We start from the raw sequence: 22,419 nt of genomic DNA, 5'->3' as shown, positions 1-22,419 counted from the left end.
ACACGTGGGGCTTCCCCTCTCACCCCCAGCCTGATCCCTCTCCTCTATATACACACGTGGGGCTTCCCCTCTCACCCCCAGCCTGATCCCTCTCCTCTTCATATACACACGAGGGGCTTCCCCTCTCACCCCCAGCCTGATCCCTCTCCTCTTCATATACACACGTGGGGCTTCCCCTCTCACCCCCAGCCTGATCCCTCTCCTCTCCTCTATATACACACGTGGGGCTTCCCCTCTCACCCCCAGCCTGATCCCTCTCCTCTCCTCTATATACACACGTGGGGCTTCCCCTCTCACTCCCAGCCTGATCCCTCTCCTCTCCTCTATATATACACGTGGGGCTTCCCCTCTCCCTGCCAGTCTGATCCCTCTCCTCTTCATATGTAGCTTGTTCCGTCATACAGCCCAGGCAGGGGCCACCTATAATAGCTATGCTATGCGCAGTGTTTTGTGTCCTCTTCCTATAAGTGATCTTTATTATCTCCATCACGTGGCTTATTGTAGGTGCCACAAGATGTTCCTAGGAGGCCCCATATTCATACCCTGACACTAAGAATGGTCACATAGGGGGGAGAGAGTCTGCTCCTTGGGCCGTATTCACATGCGGTCACAACTGAGTGCTTATCGGCTACGCATGCGTCGCGGACGCACCAATGTTCCTTTGCGATGCAGCTTGCAGTGTGGAAGGGAGGTACCGGTGAGTGTCTGTAAAACCACAGGCACGCCGTGACCGTTTTCTGGACGTGTCTCAGCGCGAACTGCATTCTTGTACGCAGAAGACATGGCTCTTCTGTGCGGCCACGGAGGCACTCGGAGTCAATGTTCCTCGCATCTGCGACATAGTATGCAGTTGCTGAGCATGTTGCGATGGCTTCGGTGGGCAATGCCTCACAGTTCTGTCACTTGCTGCTGCGTGGAGATTGCGACCACATCTGAAGCGGGACACTTGTACACAGCACATAGAAGAGACACAATATAATAATAATCAGATTTCTAACAATAAATAGAATATTCAGAGCTGGAGGAAGGAACGGCTGCTGCAGAACCTGCTGAGCTACAGGAAGGGGGCCCCGCATGAGAACCATCACCCCACGTATACAGCTGTCATGCAGTGCAATGTTCTTAGTGTCCACAGGAGATAGACGGCAGGACCGTGGCGGAGTCAGACGGACAACACTTGGGCCAGTCTATGGAAAGCCAAACTGCCCCCATGAAGAGGCTCCAGCTGCTAAACTTCCCAATGTTTATTTGTGAGGAGGTGACCCTCCTAATACTGGATGTACACATTGCAGAGGGACACGGGGGATACCAGCCCCCTGAGATGGGGGAATAAGGACATCTCCTCTGGTCCATCTCAGCTGCATAGGTAGTATCCCGTACAGTCCATATAGTTATACCAGGTGTCCCCTGCCATTGATGTAGATCCCGTTAGTGCTGGGCTTGGCTCTCAGTGTCCCATTCTCCTGGTAAAAGTGGCTCATTCCCTGCTTGATGAAGGGCTGGTTCTCCAGCACTCCGGTGCTCCCTCGCTCACTCTGTTCCAGCACTTTGTCTTCTTCTCCCTGCTCCTCTTCCTCACTCTCTTCCTTCACCTCTTCATCCGGCACAGTGGACAGGAGCTCGGTCTGCGTCTCTGTTTCCCGTACGGTTGTTAGCGTGGAATAACTGCGTCTGTCCGCTTCTTCTCCCTGAGGGGTAATGGAACATTACAGCAACATTAACTCCAAAGACATCCTTCTGGAAGCTCAGGATGCCGGCAGACAGAAGACCTGTGCTGGAATCCCAACGCCAACATCCCAAACATAAGTATCATGGGGAGGACAGGGCTGGGCTGCAGGGAGGGTTAGGCTGCGCGGAGAGGAGGGTTAGGCTGCGCGGAGAGGAAGGAGTAGGCTGCAGGGAGGGTTAGGCTGCAGGGAGGGTTAGGCTGCAGGGAGGGTTAGGCTGCGCGGAGAGGAGGGTTAGGCTGCGCGGAGAGAAAGGAGTAGGCTGCAGGGAGAGGAAGGAGTAGGCTGCAGGGAGGGTTAGGCTGCGGGGAGAGGAAGGAGTAGGCTGCAGGGAGGGTTAGGCTGCGGGGAGAGGAAGGAGTAGGCTGCAGGGAGGGTTAGGCTGCGGGGAGAGGAAGGAGTAGGCTGCAGGGAGGGTTAGGCTGCGCGGAGAGGAGGGTTAGGCTGCGGGGAGAGGAAGGAGTAGGCTGCAGGGAGGGTTAGGCTGCGGGGAGAGGAAGGAGTAGGCTGCAGGGAGGGTTAGGCTGCGCGGAGAGGAGGGTTAGGCTGCAGGGACAGGAAGGAGTAGGCTGCGGGGAGAGGAAGGAGTAGGCTGCAGGGAGGGTTAGGCTGCGGGGAGAGGAAGGAGTAGGCTACAGGGAGGGTTAGGCTGCGGGGAGAGGAAGGATTAGGCTGCGGGGAGAGGAAGGATTAGGCTGCGGGGAGAGGAGGATTAGGCTGCGGGGAGAGGCAGGATTAGGCTGCAGGGAGAGGAGGGCTAGGCTGCGGGGAGAGGAAGGAGTAGGCTGCGGGGAGAGGAAGGAGTAGGCTGCGGGGAGAGGAAGGAGTAGGCTGCGGGGAGAGGAAGGAGTAGGCTGCGGGGAGAGGAAGGGTTAGGCTGCGGGGAGAGGTTAGGGTTAGGCTGCGGGGAGAGGAAGGAGTAGGATGCGGGGAGAGGAAGGAGTAGGATGCGGGGAGAGGAAGGAGTAGGATGCGGGGAGAGGAAGGGTTAGGCTGCTGGGAGAGGAAGGGTTAGGAAGCGGTGAGAGGAAGGGTTAGGCTGCGGGGAGAGGAAGGGTTAGGCTGCGGGGAGAGGAAGGGTTAGGCTGCGGGGAGAGGTTAGGGTTAGTCTGCAGGAGAAGAGGGTTAGAGTTAGGCTGTGAGGAGGGAGGGGAAGGTAAGGCTTCTGGTAGGGGAGGTTAGGGTTAGGCTGCGGGGAGAGGAGGGTTAGGGTTAGGCTGCGGGGAGGAGAGGGTTAGAGTTAGGCTGCGGGGAGGAGAGGGTTAGGGTTAGGCTGCGGGGAGAGGAGGGTTAGGGTTAGGCTGCGGGGAGAGGAGGGTTAGGGTTAGGCTGCGGGTAGGGGGGTTAGGAATAGGCTGCGTGGAGGGCTAGGGATAGGGTTAGGCTGCGGGGAGGGCTAGGGTTAGGGTTAGGCTGCGGGGAGGGCTAGGGTTAGGCTGCGGGGTGGGGAGGGTTAGGGTTAGGCTGCAGGGAGGGAAGTGTTACGATTAGGCTGTGTGGAGAGGAGGGCTAGAGTTAGGCTGTGGAAGGGGTAGGGGTTAGGGTTAGGCTGCAGGGAGAGGTTAGGAATAGGCTGTGGGAGAGGAGGGTTAGAGTTAAGCTGTGAGGAGGGAGGTTAGGGTTAGGCTGCTGGTAGGGGTGAGGAGGGTTAGGGTTAGGCTGCGGGAGGTGAAGGTTAGGCTACTGGTAGGGCAAAGGTTAGGGTTAGGCTACTGATTGGGGAAAGGTTAGGGTTAGGTTGCGGGGATAGGAGGGTTAGGGTTAGGCTGTAGGAGGGGAGGGTTAGGGTTAGGTTGCGGGGATAGGAGGGTTAGGGCTAGGCTGCGGGGGGGAGGATTAGGGTTAGGCTGCGGGGATAGGAGCGTTAGGGCTAGGCTGCGGGAGGGGAGGATTAGGGTTAGGCTGCAGGAGGGGAGGGTTACAGTTAGGCTGCGGGAGAGGTTAGGATTAGGCTGTGGGGAAAGGAGGGGTAGGGTGAAGTTGCAGGAGGGGAGGGTTAGAGTTAGGCTGCTGGTAGGGGAGAGGAGGGTTAGAACTGGGCTGCGGGAGGGGAGGGGGAGGGTTAGGCTGCAGGAGAGGTTAGGGTTAGACTGCGGGTAGGAGAGGGTTAGGGTTAGGCTGCAGGAGGGGAGGGTTAGGGTTAGGCTGCAGGAGGGGAGGGTTAGGGTTAGGCTGCAGGAGGGGAGGGTTAGGGTTAGGCTGCTGGTAGGGGAGAGGTTAGGGTTAGGCTGTGGGGAGAGGAGGGTTAGGCTGCTGGTAGGGGAGAGGTTAGGGTTAGGCTACTGGTAGGGGAAAGGTTAGGGTTAGGCTGCGGGGAGAGGAGATTAGGCTGCGGGAGGGGAGGGTTAGGTTGCGGGAAGAGTTAGGTTGCGGGGAGGGTTAGGGTTAGGTTGCGGGGAGGGTTAGGGTTAGGCTACTGGTAGGGGTAAGGTTAGGGTTAGGCTGCTGGGAGGGTTAGGGTTAGGGTAAGGCTGTTGGTATGAGAGAGGTCAGGTTTAGACTGCGGGGAGAGGAAGGTTAGGTTTAGGCTGTAGAAGGGGAGGGTTAGGGCTAGGCTGCTGGTAGGGGAAAGGTTAGGGTTAGGCTGCGGGAGGGGAGGGTTAGGCTGCTGGTAGGGGAGAGGTTAGGGTTAGGCGGCGGGGAGAGGAGGGTTAAGGTTAGGCTGCTGGAAGGGGAGAGGTTAGGTTTAGGATGCAGGGAGAGGAGGATTAGAGTTAGGCTGCGGGAGGGGAGTAGTTAGGGTTAGGCTGCTGGTAGGGGAGAGGTTACGGCTAGGCTGCGAGGAGGGGAGCGTTAGGGCTAGGCTGCGGGAGAGGAGGGACAGGGTTAGGCTGCGGGGAGAGGAGTGTTAGGGCTAGGCTGCGAGGAGGGGAGCGTTAGGGCTAGGCTGCGGGAGGGGAGGGTTAGGGCTAGGCTGCGGGAGGGGAGTGTTAGGGTTAGGCTGCAGGGAGAGGAGGGTTAGGCTGCGGGGAGAGGAAGGAGTAGGCTGCGGGGAGAGGAAGGAGTAGGCTGCGGGGAGAGGAAGGAGTAGGCTGCGGGGAGAGGAAGGGTTAGGCTGCGGGGAGAGGTTAGGGTTAGGCTGCGGGGAGAGGAAGGAGTAGGATGCGGGGAAAGGAAGGAGTAGGATGCGGGGAGAGGAAGGGTTAGGCTGCGGGGAGAGGAAGGGTTAGGAAGCGGTGAGAGGAAGGGTTAGGCTGCGGGGAGAGGAAGGGTTAGGCTGCGGGGAGAGGAAGGGTTAGGCTGCGGGGAGAGGAAGGGTTAGGCTGCGGGGAGAGGAAGGGTTAGGCTGCGGGGAGAGGAAGGGTTAGGCTGCGGGGAGAGGAAGGGTTAGGCTGCGGGGAGAGGTTAGGGTTAGTCTGCAGGAGAAGAGGGTTAGAGTTAGGCTGTGAGGAGGGAGGGGAAGGTAAGGCTTCTTGTAGGGGAGGTTAGGGTTAGGCTGCGGGGAGAGGAGGGTTAGGGTTAGGCTGCGGGGAGAGGCGGGTTAGGGTTAGGCTGCGGGGAGAGGAGGGTTAGGGTTAGGCTGCGGGGAGAGGAGGGTTAGGGTTAGGCTGTGGGTAGGGGGGTTAGGAATAGGCTGCGTGGAGGGCTAGGGATAGGGTTAGGCTGCGGGGAGGGCTAGGGTTAGGCTGCGGGGAGGGCTAGGGTTAGGCTGCGGGGTGGGGAGGGTTAGGGTTAGGCTGCAGGGAGGGAAGTGTTACGATTAGGCTGTGTGGAGAGGAGGGCTAGAGTTAGGCTGTGGAAGGGGTAGGGGTTAGGGTTAGGCTGCAGGGAGAGGTTAGGAATAGGCTGTGGGAGGGGAGGGTTAGAGTTAAGCTGTGAGGAGGGAGGTTAGGGTTAGGCTGCTGGTAGGGGTGAGGAGGGTTAGGGTTAGGCTGCGGGAGGTGAAGGTTAGGCTACTGGTAGGGCAAAGGTTAGGGTTAGGCTACTGATTGGGGAAAGGTTAGGGTTAGGTTGCGGGGATAGGAGGGTTAGGGTTAGGCTGTAGGAGGGGAGGGTTAGGGTTAGGTTGCGGGGATAGGAGGGTTAGGGCTAGGCTGCGGGAGGGGAGGATTAGGGTTAGGCTGCGGGGATAGGAGCGTTAGGGCTAGGCTGCGGGAGGGGAGGATTAGGGTTAGGCTGCAGGAGGGGAGGGTTACAGTTAGGCTGCGGGAGAGGTTAGGATTAGGCTGTGGGGAAAGGAGGGGTAGGGTGAAGTTGCAGGAGGGGAGGGTTAGAGTTAGGCTGCTGGTAGGGGAGAGGAGGGTTAGAACTGGGCTGCGGGAGGGGAGGGGGAGGGTTAGGCTGCAGGAGAGGTTAGGGTTAGACTGCGGGTAGGAGAGGGTTAGGGTTAGGCTGCAGGAGGGGAGGGTTAGGGTTAGGCTACAGGAGGGGAGGGTTAGGGTTAGGCTGCAGGAGGGGAGGGTTAGGGTTAGGCTGCTGGTAGGGGAGAGGTTAGGGTTAGGCTGTGGGGAGAGGAGGGTTAGGCTGCTGGTAGGGGAGAGGTTAGGGTTAGGCTACTGGTAGGGGAAAGGTTAGGGTTAGGCTGCGGGGAGAGGAGATTAGGCTGCGGGAGGGGAGGGTTAGGTTGCGGGAAGAGTTAGGTTGCGGGGAGGGTTAGGGTTAGGTTGCGGGGAGGGTTAGGTTGCGGGGAGGGTTAGGGTTAGGCTACTGGTAGGGGTAAGGTTAGGGTTAGGCTGCTAGGAGGGTTAGGGTTAGGGTAAGGCTGTTGGTATGAGAGAGGTCAGGTTTAGACTGCGGGGAGAGGAGGGTTAGGTTTAGGCTGTAGAAGGGGAGGGTTAGGGCTAGGCTGCTGGTAGGGGAAAGGTTAGGGTTAGGCTGCGGGAGGGGAGGGTTAGGGTTAGGCTGCTGGTAGGGGAGAGGTTAGGGTTAGGCGGCGGGGAGAGGAGGGTTAAGGTTAGGCTGCTGGAAGGGGAGAGGTTAGGTTTAGGATGCGGGGAGAGGAGGATTAGAGTTAGGCTGCGGGAGGGGAGAAGTTAGGGTTAGGCTGCTGGTAGGGGAGAGGTTACGGCTAGGCTGCGAGGAGGGGAGCGTTAGGGCTAGGCTGCGGGAGAGGAGGGACAGGGTTAGGCTGCGGGGAGGTGAAGGTTAGGCTACTGGTAGGGCAAAGGTTAGGGTTAGGCTACTGATTGGGGAAAGGTTAGGGTTAGGTTGCGGGGATAGGAGGGTTAGGGTTAGGCTGTAGGAGGGGAGGGTTAGGGTTAGGTTGCGGGGATAGGAGGGTTAGGGCTAGGCTGCGGGAGGGGAGGATTAGGGTTAGGCTGCGGGGATAGGAGCGTTAGGGCTAGGCTGCGGGAGGGGAGGATTAGGGTTAGGCTGCAGGAGGGGAGGGTTACAGTTAGGCTGCGGGAGAGGTTAGGATTAGGCTGTGGGGAAAGGAGGGGTAGGGTGAAGTTGCAGGAGGGGAGGGTTAGAGTTAGGCTGCTGGTAGGGGAGAGGAGGGTTAGAACTGGGCTGCGGGAGGGGAGGGGGAGGGTTAGGCTGCAGGAGAGGTTAGGGTTAGACTGCGGGTAGGAGAGGGTTAGGGTTAGGCTGCAGGAGGGGAGGGTTAGGGTTAGGCTACAGGAGGGGAGGGTTAGGGTTAGGCTGCAGGAGGGGAGGGTTAGGGTTAGGCTGCTGGTAGGGGAGAGGTTAGGGTTAGGCTGTGGGGAGAGGAGGGTTAGGCTGCTGGTAGGGGAGAGGTTAGGGTTAGGCTACTGGTAGGGGAAAGGTTAGGGTTAGGCTGCGGGGAGAGGAGATTAGGCTGCGGGAGGGGAGGGTTAGGTTGCGGGAAGAGTTAGGTTGCGGGGAGGGTTAGGGTTAGGTTGCGGGGAGGGTTAGGTTGCGGGGAGGGTTAGGGTTAGGCTACTGGTAGGGGTAAGGTTAGGGTTAGGCTGCTAGGAGGGTTAGGGTTAGGGTAAGGCTGTTGGTAAGAGAGAGGTCAGGTTTAGACTGCGGGGAGAGGAGGGTTAGGTTTAGGCTGTAGAAGGGGAGGGTTAGGGCTAGGCTGCTGGTAGGGGAAAGGTTAGGGTTAGGCTGCGGGAGGGGAGGGTTAGGGTTAGGCTGCTGGTAGGGGAGAGGTTAGGGTTAGGCGGCGGGGAGAGGAGGGTTAAGGTTAGGCTGCTGGAAGGGGAGAGGTTAGGTTTAGGATGCGGGGAGAGGAGGATTAGAGTTAGGCTGCGGGAGGGGAGAAGTTAGGGTTAGGCTGCTGGTAGGGGAGAGGTTACGGCTAGGCTGCGAGGAGGGGAGCGTTAGGGCTAGGCTGCGGGAGAGGAGGGACAGGGTTAGGCTGCGGGGAGAGGAGTGTTAGGGCTAGGCTGCGAGGAGGGGAGCGTTAGGGCTAGGCTGCGGGAGGGGAGGGTTAGGGCTAGGCTGCGGGAGGGGAGTGTTAGGGTTAGGCTGCGGGAAGGGAGGGTTAGGCTGTGGGGAAAGGAGGATTAGGGTTAGGCTGCGGGGAAAGGAGGGTTAGGGTTAGGCTGCGGGGAAAGGAGGGTTAGGGTTAGGCTGCGGGGAAAGGAGGGTTAGGGTTAGACTGCAGGGAGGGTTAGGTTTAGGCTGCGGGGAAAGGAGGGTTAGGGTTAGGCTGCGGGGAAAGGAGGGTTAGAGTTAGGCTGCGGGGAAAGGAGGGTTAGGGTTAGGCTGCGGGAGAGAAGGGTTAGGCTGTGGGAGGGGAGGGTAAGGGTTAGGCTGCGGGAGGGGAGGGTTAGGGTTAGGCTGCGGGGAGGAGAGGGTTAGAGTTAGGCTGCGGGGAGGAGAGGGTTAGAGTTAGGCTGCGGGGAGGAGAGGGTTAGGGTTAGGCTGCAGGGAGGGGAGGGTTAGGGTTAGGCTGCGGGAAGGGAGGGTTAGGCTGCGGGGAAAGGAGGGTTAGGGTTAGACTGCAGGGAGGGTTAGGGTTAGGCTGCGGGGAAAGGAGGGTTAGAGTTAGGCTGCGGGGAAAGGAGGGTTAAGGTTAGGCTGCGGGAGGGAAGGGTTAGGCTGCGGGAGGGGAGGGTTAGGGTTAGGCTGCGGGAGGGAAGGGTTAGGCTGCGGGAGGGGAGGGTTAGGGTTAGGCTGCGGGAGGGGAGGGTTAGGGTTAGGCTGCGGGGAGGGGAGGGTTAGGCTGCGGGGAGGGGAGGGTTAGGGTTAGGCTGCGGGGAGGGTTAGGGTTAGGCTGCGGGGAGGGGAGAGGAGGGTTAGGGTTAGGCTGTGGGGGGAGGGTTAGGGTTAGGTTGTGGGGAGGGTTAGGGTTACAGATGCACCTCACCGAAGTGTTCTTCTGGAGCTTACAGTAAGTCTGAACTAGCTAGGCCCTTATATTTGATTTGGCCGGTAAGTTTGACATCTATAGTGGGGAAAATATTGGAAGGAATATTATGGGATAGCATAGAGGAGCAGTTGGAGACCTCCAAGGTTATTAATAGGAACCAGCGTGGTTTTGTGAGGGACAGGTCATGTCAAACTAACCTAATTAGCTTCTATGAGGAAGTAAGCAATAATCCTGACCAGGAAAACGCAGTGGGCGTGGTCTACTTAGATTTTGATAAAGCCTCCGACACAGCGCCTCACGGGTGGAGGCGGTAGCGGCGATGTCGGCGGGAGCAGCGCATGCACAGCATGGACTGTTCCTGCATCCCTGCAATGTAATCAATTATCGCAGTGCGAGTTTGGGCGATTTTATCACCTGTCATCCGCATCCTGGATGGTGATAAATAGGCCCCTAAGAGAGCTCGGCCTAGGAACCACGGGGGGGATTCAGACCTGGTCACTTCTGTGATTTTCACACAGTGGGCAATCAGTAATAAACTGAATACCCACAGAGCGGGCATAAAACGGCCCGACGGCCAACTGCAAAATGGGATTCCAGCGTCGGTATGGTGACCGGCGGTCTGTGTGTGCGTGCGTGTGTGTCAGCTTCAGTGTGGAAAGGCCTGATGTGAATCACATTATCTGTACACAGCTGATATCCATTAATTATAAGAGAAACTCCAGTTAAATCATCTGTGCACGGTATACGGCTAGATTATATTATTATATTGTGACTAGATTCCTCTGTATCATATAGTAGTACACAGACTTCTCCTGGGGTGTCTCCCCCATAGTGTGTAGGTTAGTGGGGTGTCTCTCTCTGTGTGGGGTGTCTCCCCATAGTGTGTAGATTAGTGGGGTGTCTCTCTCTGTGTGGGGTGTCTCCCCCATAGTGTGTAGGTTAGTGGGGTGTCTCTCTCTGTGTGGGGTGTCTCCCCATAGTGTGTAGATTAGTGGGGTGTCTCCCCCTAGTGTGTAGATAAATCCTGTGCCACCATAAGCCATGCGCCGTGCCGCCATAAGCCATGCGCCGCGGCGCCATAAACCGTGCCGCCATAAGCCATGCACTATGCCACCATAAGCCATGCGTCGTGCCGCCATAAGCCATGCGCTTACCTATGTAAATGAACGCAGACAGATAGGGACCTGACATGAAGATAATAATCGCTGTGAGACCGTGACTTGCCACACACGTGATTCAGCTTTTACATGTATGAAATTCCCATGTGTCTGTATGAGCAGAGAGGCGTGTGGTTGGGGTCTTCTTACCATCATTGAGCTGATGCTGGGGTCCCTCAGACTGTCGGGGTGATGGCCTCCTCTCAGGTGGATGCTTTCCTCTAGCTGCATACATGACACAGAAGAGGTGACATCAGCCAGTGCACATACATCATACGTGTGCTATACAGTATCCGCCCACTCTTCTACTACAAAACCTCCCATTCCTACCCCACCTCCTGCAATAAATACCCCCTCTGTCACAACTGCCCCTCGTCCTGCAATAAAAAAAACCCTCTGTCACAACTGCCCCTCGTCCTGCAATAAATACCCCTTCTGTCACAACTTCCCCTCGTCCTGCAATAAATGCCCCTGTCACAACTGCCCCTTGTCCTGCAATAAATACCCCTTCTGTCACAACTGCCCCACTTCCTGCAATAAATGCCCCTGTCACAACTGCCCCTTGTCCTGCAATAAGTGCCTTTCTGTCACAACTGCCCCTCATCCTGCAATAAGTGCCCTTCTGTCACAACTACCCCTTGTCCTGCAATAAATACCCCTTCTGTCACAACTGCCCCTCGTCCTGCAATAAATGCCCCTTTTGACAGAATAGTTGTGCCTTCAGGGGCAGTGTACGGTGGATTATTGTCTCAGCTGTATATACAGTGATGTGCCCTCACCTGCATCCGGGTATCTGTGCTGGCCGTGGTGGAGTTAAGTCTCCGCCGGGAATTCTGTCTAGATAAGGTGGAGAGTTCCTCACTGCAATACAATAATAGTTATAATAAGATGCTTCCCAATACCCGGCTAATACCCATCTAATACCAAGCCAATGCCCCTTCTATACCCATCTAATACCCAGCCAATACTAATCTAATACCCGATACCCATCTAATACCCAGCCAATACCCGTTCTATACCCATCTAATACCCAGCCAATACCCCTTCTATACCCAGCTAATACCCATCTAATACCCAGCCAATACTCATCTAATACTAATCTAATACCCGGCTAATACCCAGCAAATACCCCTTCTATACCCATCTAATACCCAGCCAATACCCGGCTAATACCCATCTAATACCCAGCCAATGCTCATCTAATACCCAGCCAATACCCATTCTATACCCATCTAATACCCAGCAAATATTAATCTAATACCCGGCTAATACCGATCTAATACCCAGCCAATACCCAGCAAATACCCCTTCTATACCCAGCCAATACTCAGCTAATACTCAGCTAATACCCAGCCAATACCTATCTAATACAAATCTTATACCCGGATAATACCCAGCCACTCTAATACCAGACGAATACAAATCGTAAGGCGCGTCATCCCCCTACACCGCACAGTGAGGCGCGCCTCATCCCCCTACACCGCACAGTGAGGCGCGCCTCATCCCCCTACACCGCACAGTGAGGCGCGCCTCATCCCCCTACACCGCACAGTGAGGCGCGCCTCATCCCCCTACACCGCACAGTGAGGCGCGCCTCATCCCCCTACACCGCACAGTGAGGCGCGCCTCATCCCCCTACACCGCACAGTGAGGCGCGCCTCATCCCCCTACACCGCACAGTGAGGCGCGCCTCATCCCCCTACACCGCACAGTGAGGCGCGCCTCATCCCCCTACACCGCACAGTGAGGCGCGCCTCATCCCCCTACACCGCACAGTGAGGCGCGCCTCATCCCCCTACACCGCACAGTGAGGCGCGCCTCATCCCCCTACACCGCACAGTGAGGCGCGCCTCATCCCCCTACACCGCACAGTGAGGCGCGCCTCATCCCCCTACACCGCACAGTGAGGCGCGCCTCATCCCCCTACACCGCACAGTGAGGCGCGCCTCATCCCCCTACACCGCACAGTGAGGCGCGCCTCATCCCCCTACACCGCACAGTGAGGCGCGCGTCATCCCCCTACACCGCACAGTGAGGCGCGCGTCATCCCCCTACACCGCACAGTGAGGCGCGCGTCATCCCCCTACACCGCACAGTGAGGCGCGCGTCATCCCCCTACACCGTACAGTGAGGCGCGCGTCATCCCCCTACACCGTACAGTGAGGCGCGCGTCATCCCCCTACACCGTACAGTGAGGCGCGCGTCATCCCCCTACACCGTACAGTGAGGCGCGCGTCATCCCCTACACCGCACAGTGAGGCGCGCGTCATCCCCCTACACCGCACAGTGAGGCGCGCGTCATACCCTACACCGTACAGTGAGGTGCGCGTCATCCCCCTACACCGTACAGTGAGGCGCGCGTCATCCCCATACACCGCACAGTGAGGTGCGCGTCATCCCCCTACACCGCACAGTGAGGCGCGCGTCATCCCCCTACACCGCACAGTGAGGCGCGCGTCATCCCCCTACACCGTACAGTGAGGCGCGCGTCATCCCCCTACACCGCACAGTGAGGCGCGCGTCATCCCCCTACACCGTACAGTGAGGCGCGCGTCATCCCCATACACCGCACAGTGAGGCGCGCGTCATCCCCCTACACCGCACAGTGAGGCGCGCGTCATCCCCCTACACCGCACAGTGAGGCGCGCGTCATCCCCCTACACCGTACAGTGAGGCGCGCGTCATCCCCCTACACCGTACAGTGAGGCGCGCGTCATCCCCCTACACCGTACAGTGAGGCGCGCGTCATCCCCCTACACCGTACAGTGAGGTGCGCGTCATCCCCCTACACCGTACAGTGAGGCGCGCGTCATCCCCTACACCGCACAGTGAGGCGCGCGTCATCCCCCTACACCGCACAGTGAGGCGCGCGTCATACCCTACACCGTACAGTGAGGTGCGCGTCATCCCCCTACACCGTACAGTGAGGCGCGCGTCATCCCCCTACACCGCACAGTGAGGTGCGCGTCATCCCCCTACACCGCACAGTGAGGCGCGCGTCATCCCCCTACACCGCACAGTGAGGCGCGCGTCATCCCCCTACACCGCACAGTGAGGCGCGCGTCATCCCCCTACACCGCACAGTGAGGCGCGCATCATCCCCCTACACCGCACAGTGAGGCGCGCGTCATACCCTACACCGTACAGTGAGGTGCGCGTCATCCCCCTACACCGTACAGTGAGGCGCGCGTCATCCCCCTACACCGCACAGTGAGGTGCGCGTCATCCCCCTACACCGCACAGTGAGGCGCGCGTCATCCCCCTACACCGTACAGTGAGGCGCGCGTCATACCCTACACCGTACAGTGAGGCGCGCGTCATACCGTACAGTGAGGCGCGCGTTATACCCTACACCGTACAGTGAGGCGCGCGTTATACCCTACACCGTACAGTGAGGCACGCGTTATACTCTATAATGTACAGTGAGGCGTGGTTTATACCCTATAATGTACAGTTTGATATTCGTTATATCCATTAATATAATGTAAGGTGCACATTATCCCGTATAGTAAAGTCTTATGTCATTTATTATAAACAGCTGAGTAAGTCATATACTCCATATCTCTTACATTTTCTCTGAAAGCCTCTTTGTCTTCCTCTTGTGATGGCGATTCACCAACACTACAATTATCACCAGGATCACCAATAGGATAGCGGTCACTACAGCCACAGACACCAATGAGATTGATACCACATCGACCTTCCGAGGTTCACTAACTGTTAGAGAAGGTAAAATCATTATTATATGCATTATACAAGGATGATCTGCACTGAACAAATACACGGCCCCTAACTCCTATTCCTCTAATGATGACGTCTAGAACTAGCACTGTCTACACATACACGGCCCCTAACTCCTATTCCTCTAATGATGACGTCTGGTTGTAGCACTGTCTACAAATGCACGGCCCCTAACTCTTATTCCTCTAATGATGACGTCTAGTACTAACACTGTCTACAAATACACGGCCCCTAACTCTTATTCCTCTAATGATGACGTCTGGAACTAGCACTGTCTACAAATACACGGCCCCTAACTCTTATTCCTCTAATGATGACGTCTAGAACTAGCACTGTCTACACATACACGGCCCCTAACTCTTATTCCTCTAATGATGACGTCTGGTACTAGCACTGTCTAGACATACACGGCCCCTAACTCCTATTCCTCTAATGATGACGTCTGGTTGTAGCACTGTCTATACATACACGGCCCCTAACTGCTATTCCTCTAATGATGACGTCTGGTACTAGCACTGTCTATACATACACGGCCCCTAACTCCTATTCCTCTAATGATGACGTCTGGTACTAACACTGTCTATACATACACGGCCCCTAACTCCTATTCCTCTAATGATGACGTCTGGTTGTAGCACTGTCTACAAATGCACGGCCCCTAACTCTTATTCCTCTAATGATGACGTCTAGTACTAACACTGTCTACAAATACACGGCCCCTAACTCTTATTCCTCTAATGACGACGTCTGGAACTAGCACTGTCTACAAATACACGGCCCCTAACTCTTATTCCTCTAATGATGACGTCTGGAACTAGCACTGTCTACAAATACACGGCCCCTAACTCTTATTCCTCTAATGATGACGTCTAGAACTAGCACTGTCTACACATACACGGCCCCTAACTCTTATTCCTCTAATGATGACGTCTGGTACTAGCACTGTCTACACATACACGGCCCCTAACTCCTATTCCTCTAATGATGACGTCTGGTAGTAACACTGTCTACACATACACGGCCCCTAACTGCTATTCCTCTAATGATGACGTCTGGTACTAGCACTGTCTAGACATACACAGCCCCTAACTGCTATTCCTCTAATGATGACGTCTGGTACTAGCACTGTCTATACATACACGGCCCCTAACTCCTATTCCTCTAATGATGACGTCTGGTACTAACACTGTCTATACATACACGGCCCCTAACTCCTATTCCTCTAATGATGACGTCTGGTTGTAGCACTGTCTACAAATGCACGGCCCCTAACTCTTATTCCTCTAATGATGACGTCTAGTACTAACACTGTCTACAAATACACGGCCCCTAACTCTTATTCCTCTAATGATGACGTCTGGAACTAGCACTGTCTACAAATACACGGCCCCTAACTCTTATTCCTCTAATGATGACGTCTAGAACTAGCACTGTCTACACATACACGGCCCCTAACTCTTATTCCTCTAATGATGACGTCTGGTACTAGCACTGTCTAGACATACACAGCCCCTAACTGCTATTCCTCTAATGATGACGTCTGGTACTAGCAGTGTTTACACATACACGGCCCCTAACTCCTATTCCTCTAATGATGACGTCTGGTACTAGCACTGTCTATACATACACGGCCCCTAACTCCTATTCCTCTAATGATGACGTCTGGTACTAGCACTGTCTATACATACACGGCCCCTAACTCCTATTCCTCTAATGATGACGTCTGGTACTAGCACTGTCTATACATACACGGCCCCTAACTCCTATTCCTCTAATGATGACGTCTAGTACTAGCACTGTCTACACATACACGGCCCCTAACTCCTATTCCTCTAATGATGACGTCTGGTTGTAGCACTGTCTACACATACACGGCCCCTAACTCCTATTCCTCTAATGATGACGTCTGGTACTAACACTGTCTATACATACACGGCCCCTAACTCCTATTCCTCTAATGATGACGTCTAGTACTAGCACTGTTTACACATACACGGCCCCTAACTCCTCTTCCTATAATGATGACGTCTGGTACTAGCACTGTCTACACATACACGGCCCCTAACTCCTCTTCCTATAATGATGACGTCTAGTACTAGCACTGTCTACACATACACGGCCCCTAACTCCTCTTCCTATAATGATGACGTCTGGTACTAGCACTGTCTATACATACACGGCCCCTAACTCCTGTTCCTCTAATGATGACGTCTAGTACTAACACTGTCTATACATACACGGCCCCTAACTCCTATTCCTCTAATGATGACGTCTAGTACTAGCACTGTCTACACATACACGGCCCCTAACTCCTATTCCTCTAATGATGACGTCTGGTTGTAGCACTGTCTACACATACACGGCCCCTAACTCCTATTCCTCTAATGATGACGTCTGGTACTAACACTGTCTATACATACACGGCCCCTAACTCCTATTCCTCTAATGATGACGTCTGGTACTAGCACTGTCTACACATACACGGCCCCTAACTCCTCTTCCTATAATGATGACGTCTAGTACTAGCACTGTCTATACATACACGGCCCCTAACTCCTATTCCTCTAATGATGACGTCTGGAACTAGCACTGTCTACACATACACGGCCCCTAACTCCTATTCCTCTAATGATGACGTCTAGTACTAGCACTGTCTACACATACACGGCCCCTAACTCCTATTCCTCTAATGATGACGTCTAGTACTAGCACTGTCTACACATACAAGGCCCCTAACTCCTATTCCTCTAATGATGACGTCTGGTAGTAACACTGTCTACACATACACGGCCCCTAACTGCTATTCCTCTAATGATGACGTCTGGTAGTAGCACTGTCTATACATACACGGCCCCTAACTCCTATTCCTCTTATGATGACGTCTGGTACTAGCACTGTCTACACATACACGGCCCCTAACTCCTATTCCTCTAATGCAGATGTCTGGTACTAGCACTGTCTACACATACACGGCCCCTAACTCCTATTCCTCTAATTATGACGTCTGGTAGTAGCACTGTCTACACATACACGGCCCCTAACTGCTATTCCTCTAATGATGACGTCTGGTACTAGCACTGTCTATACATACACGGCCCCTAACTCCTCTTCCTCTAATGATGACGTCTGGTACTAGCACTGTCTATACATACATGGCCCCTAACTCCTATTCCTCTAATGATGACGTCTGGAACTAGCACTGTCTACACATACACGGCCCCTAACTCCTATTCCTCTAATGATGACGTCTAGTACTAGCACTGTCTACACATACACGGCCCCTAACTCCTATTCCTCTAATGATGACGTCTAGTACTAGCACTGTCTACACATACAAGGCCCCTAACTCCTATTCCTCTAATGATGACGTCTGGTAGTAACACTGTCTACACATACACGGCCCCTAACTGCTATTCCTCTAATGATGACGTCTGGTAGTAGCACTGTCTATACATACACGGCCCCTAACTCCTATTCCTCTTATGATGACGTCTGGTACTAGCACTGTCTACACATACACGGCCCCTAACTCCTATTCCTCTAATGCAGATGTCTGGTACTAGCACTGTCTACACATACACGGCCCCTAACTCCTATTCCTCTAATTATGACGTCTGGTAGTAGCACTGTCTACACATACACGGCCCCTAACTGCTATTCCTCTAATGATGACGTCTGGTACTAGCACTGTCTATACATACACGGCCCCTAACTCCTCTTCCTCTAATGATGACGTCTGGTACTAGCACTGTCTATACATACACGGCCCCTAACTCCTATTCCTCTTATGATGACGTCTGGTACTAGCACTGTCTACACATACACGGCCCCTAACTCCTATTCCTCTAATGCAGATGTCTGGTACTAGCACTGTCTACACATACACGGCCCCTAACTCCTATTCCTCTAATGACGACGTCTGGTACTAACACTGTCTATACATACACGGCCCCTAGCTCCTATTCCTCTAATGATGACGTCTGGTACTAGCACTGTCTACACATACACGGCCCCTAACTCCTATTCCTCTAATGATGACGTCTAGTACTAGCAGGTCACAGGAATGTAACTTTGTGGGTGATAATCATTGTTACAGAGTAAAGTATTTGTTCCATATACAACAATGATCAGGAATACCATGGGAAAGACACTTTGTAGATATTACTTATATAGGAGGGCATTCAGGAGGCCATAGTGATGTACTGTAGCTTCTCCCTGGTACAATCTAGGTGACACACTATGAACGTTGAGCTGGTTCTGTGTGTGTGATCTGGTGGTGGAACCATGGGCGTGTCATTAGTAGAACTGGCTGGTCACCTACATGATGCCCTCTGGTACAATCTAGATAAAACACTATGTACATTGATCTGGTTCTATGTGTGGGTGATCTGGTGGTGGACACATGGGCATATCATTGGTAGAACTGGCCTACATGATGCCTTCTGGTACAATCTATATAAAACACTATGGTGGTCATTCCGAGTTGAACGCTCGTTATTTTTTCCCCGCAACGGAGCGATTAGTCGCTAATACGCATGCGCAATGTCCGCAGTGCGACTGCGCCAAGTAAATTTGCTATTAAGTTAGGTATTTTACTCACGGCATTACAAAGTTTTTTCTTCGTTCTGGTGATCGTAATGTGATTGACAGGAAGTGGGTGTTTCTGGGACGGAAATTGTCCGTTTTATGGGTGTGTGTGAAAAAACGCTGCCGTTCCTGGGAAAAATGCGGGAGTGTATGAAGAAACGGGGGAGTGTCTGGGCAAACGCTGGGAGTGTTTGTGACGTCAAACCAGGAACGAAACGGACTGAACTGATCGCAATGTAGGAGTAAGTCTCGAGCTACTCAGAAACTGCTAAGAAGTATCTATTTGCAATTCTGCTAATCTTTCGTTCGCAATTCTACTATGCTAAGATTCACTCCCAGTAGGCGGCGGCTTAGCGTGTGCAAAGCTGCTAAAAGCAGCTTGCGAGCGAACAACTCGGAATGACCACCTATGTACATTGAGCTGGTTCTATGTGTGTGTGATCTGGTGGTGGACACATGGGTGTGTCATTGGTAGAACTGGCTGGTCACCTACATGATGCCCTCTGGTACAATCTAGATGACACACTATGTACATTGAGCTGGTTCTATGTGTGTGTGAGATCTGGTGGTGGACACATGGGTGTGTCATTGGTAGAACTGGCTGGTCACCTACATGATGCCCTCTGGTACAATCTAGATGACACACTATGTACATTCAGCTGGTTCTATGTGTGTGTGAGATCTGGTGGTGGACACATGGGTGTGTCATTGGTAGAACTGGCTGGTCACCTACATGATGCCCTCTGGTACAATCTAAATGACATCTATATCATTCTCAGCTGGAATTTCTGGGCTGTACGGGCATCTGTGTTCTATCATCTTTGTGATTAATGTTATATTGCTGGATGGTGATTGGTTACTGTCATAGTAATGTGACCTCTCACTGTGGGACTCCTCATCTGGAGTCTCCAATCCCTTTATAGTTCTAGAATGGCTTCAGGTATCGCATATAATAGGTTGCACCTGTCATCAGTGTCTGATTACTGGACTGGGGTTGTCCTGATGGTTACACATTAGGAGTGACTGTAACATGACTGCAGATACCCCAAGGGGCCACTGATCTCCCTCTCACAGGGCTGGTGCATGTATGAAATCATTTACCTGGAGATTGTTAAGAACGGAAGTTGGATGACGATTAGAACTTTAATGTCATTTTCCTACCATAGCCCTTTGAAGTTACAGTTCCACCCTGACCACACCTTGCTCAATGAGCCACAAATAACAGCTCTTCTGCACTTGTGATGGTTTGATGGGAGCTCAGCGGAGAACCCGTCTGTCCACCGTCCCATCCATCTGCTTTTCTTACAACCCTTCATCCTGTCTGTGAGCCGGGTGCGGTATTACCTCTGATTGTATAAGTGCAGTTACAGTGCAACACATACATGCTGTGTAACCCATGCCCCGCTGGCCACATGTACGTGCTGTGTAACCCATGCCCCGCTGGCCACATGTACGTGCTGTGTAACCCATGCCCCGCTGGGCACATGTACGTGCTGTGTAACCCATGCCCCGCTGGACACATGTATGTGCTGTGTAACCCATGCACCGCTGGACACATGTACGTGCTGTGTAACCCATGCCCCGCTGGCCACATGTACGTGCTGTGTAACCCATGCCCCGCTGGCCACATGTACGTGCTGTGTAACCCATGCCCCGCTGGGCACATGTACGTGCTGTGTAACCCATGCCCCGCTGGACACATGTATGTGCTGTGTAACCCATGCACCGCTGGACACATGTACGTGCTGTGTAACCCATGCCCCGCTGGGCACATGTACGTGCTGTGTAACCCATGCCCCGCTGGCCACATGTACGTGCTGTGTAACCCATGCCCCGCTGGCCACATGTACGTGCTGTGTAACCCATGCCCCGCTGGGCACATGTACGTGCTGTGTAACCCATGCCCCGCTGGACACATGTATGTGCTGTGTAACCCATGCACCGCTGGACACATGTACGTGCTGTGTAACCCATGCCCCGCTGGCCACATGTACGTGCTGTGTAACCCATGCCCCGCTGGCCACATGTACGTGCTGTGTAACCCATGCCCCGCTGGCCACATGTATGTGCTGTGTAACCCATGCCCCGCTGGACACATGTACGTGCTGTGTAACCCATGCCCCGCTGGCCACATGTATGTGCTGTGTAACCCATGCCCCGCTGGCCACATGTATGTGCTGTGTAACCCATGCCCCGCTGGGCACATGTACGTGCTGTGTAACCCATGCCCCGCTGGACACATGTACGTGCTGTGTAACCCATGCCCCGCTGGACACATGTACGTGCTGTGTAACCCATGCCCCGCTGGACACATGTACGTGCTGTGTAACCCATGCCCCGCTGGACACATGTACGTGTTGTGTAACCCATGCCCCGCTGGCCACATGTATGTGCTGTGTAACCCATGCCCCGCTGGGCACATGTACGTGCTGTGTAACCCATGCCCCGCTGGACACATGTACGTGCTGTGTAACCCATGCCCCGCTGGACACATGTACGTGTTGTGTAACCCATGCCCCGCTGGCCACATGTATGTGCTGTGTAACCCATGCCCCGCTGGGCACATGTACGTGCTGTGTAACCCATGCCCCGCTGGCCACATGTATGTGCTGTGTAACCCATGCCCCGCTGGGCACATGTACGTGCTGTGTAACCCATGCCCCGCTGGCCACATGTATGTGCTGTGTAACCCATGCCCCGCTGGACACATGTACGTGCTGTGTAACCCATGCCCCGCTGGACACATGTACGTGTTGTGTAACCCATGCTCCGCTGGGCACATGTACGTGCTGTGTAACCCATGCCCCGCTGGCCACATGTACGTGCTGTGTAACCCATGCCCCGCTGGCCACATGTACGTGCTGTGTAACCCATGCACCGCTGGGCACATGTACGTGCTGTGTAACCCATGCTCCGCTGGGCACATGTACGTGCTGTGTAACCCATGCCCCGCTGGGCACATGTACGTGCTGTGTAACCCATGCACCGCTGGGCACATGTACGTGCTGTGTAACCCATGCTCCGCTGGGCACATGTATGTGCTGTGTAACCCATGCCCCGCTGGACACATGTACGTGCTGTGTAACCCATGCCCCGCTGGACACATGTACGTGCTGTGTAACCCATGCTCCGCTGTGCACATGTACGTGCTGTGTAACCCATGCCCCGCTGGACACATGTACGTGTTGTGTAACCCATGCTCCGCTGTGCACATGTACGTGTTGTGTAACCCATGCCCCGCTGGGCACATGTACGTGTTGTGTAACCCATGCCCCGCTGGCCACATGTACGTGCTGTGTAACCCATGCCCCGCTGGACACATGTACGTGCTGTGTAACCCATGCCCCGCTGGACACATGTACGTGCTGTGTAACCCATGCCCCGCTGGACACATGTACGTGCTGTGTAACCCATGCCCCGCTGGGCACATGTATGTGCTGTGTAACCCATGCCCCGCTGGGCACATGTACGTGCTGTGTAACCCATGCTCCGCTGGGCACATGTACGTGCTGTGTAACCCATGCCCCGCTGGGCACATGTACGTGCTGTGTAACCCATGCCCCGCTGGCCACATGTATGTGCTGTGTAACCCATGCCTGCTGGGCACATGTACGTGCTGTGTAACCCATGCCCCGCTGGACACATGTACGTGCTGTGTAACCCATGCCCCGCTGGACACATGTACGTGCTGTGTAACCCATGCCCCGCTGGACACATGTATGTGCTGTGTAACCCATGCCCCGCTGGGCACATGTACGTGCTGTGTAACCCATGCCCCGCTGTGCACATGTACGTGCTGTGTAACCCATGCACCGCTGGCCACATGTACGTGCTGTGTAACCCATGCCCCGCTGGGCACATGTACGTGCTGTGTAACCCATGCTCCGCTGGCCACATGTACGTGCTGTGTAACCCATGCCCCGCTGGGCACATGTACGTGCTGTGTAACCCATGCCCCGCTGGGCACATGTACGTGCTGTGTAAC

At 54.6% G+C, this 22,419-nt stretch overlaps 1 protein-coding gene across 1 annotated transcript in view; it reads right to left on the bottom strand.

The window, feature by feature from the left end:
* Nucleotides 1–204: 204 nt before the first annotated feature.
* NECTIN4 (nectin cell adhesion molecule 4) overlaps nucleotides 205–22,419 on the bottom strand; it is a 273,593-nt gene continuing 251,378 nt past the window's right edge. The window contains exons 6-9 of the mRNA XM_063948717.1: nucleotides 13,676–13,823; nucleotides 10,886–10,967; nucleotides 10,257–10,331; nucleotides 205–1,688 (exon numbers count right to left, since the gene is read on the bottom strand). Of these exons, the coding sequence (XP_063804787.1) occupies nucleotides 1,392–1,688; nucleotides 10,257–10,331; nucleotides 10,886–10,967; nucleotides 13,676–13,823 (602 nt within the window). The 3' untranslated portion in view covers nucleotides 205–1,391. The remainder of the gene's footprint in view (nucleotides 1,689–10,256; nucleotides 10,332–10,885; nucleotides 10,968–13,675; nucleotides 13,824–22,419) is intronic.

Source organism: Pseudophryne corroboree (genome assembly GCF_028390025.1).
Source record: "Pseudophryne corroboree isolate aPseCor3 chromosome 12 unlocalized genomic scaffold, aPseCor3.hap2 SUPER_12_unloc_2, whole genome shotgun sequence".
In the NCBI taxonomy this organism is placed as follows: Eukaryota; Metazoa; Chordata; class Amphibia; order Anura; family Myobatrachidae; genus Pseudophryne; species Pseudophryne corroboree.
This window is presented reverse-complemented; position numbering and strand designations above follow the sequence as displayed.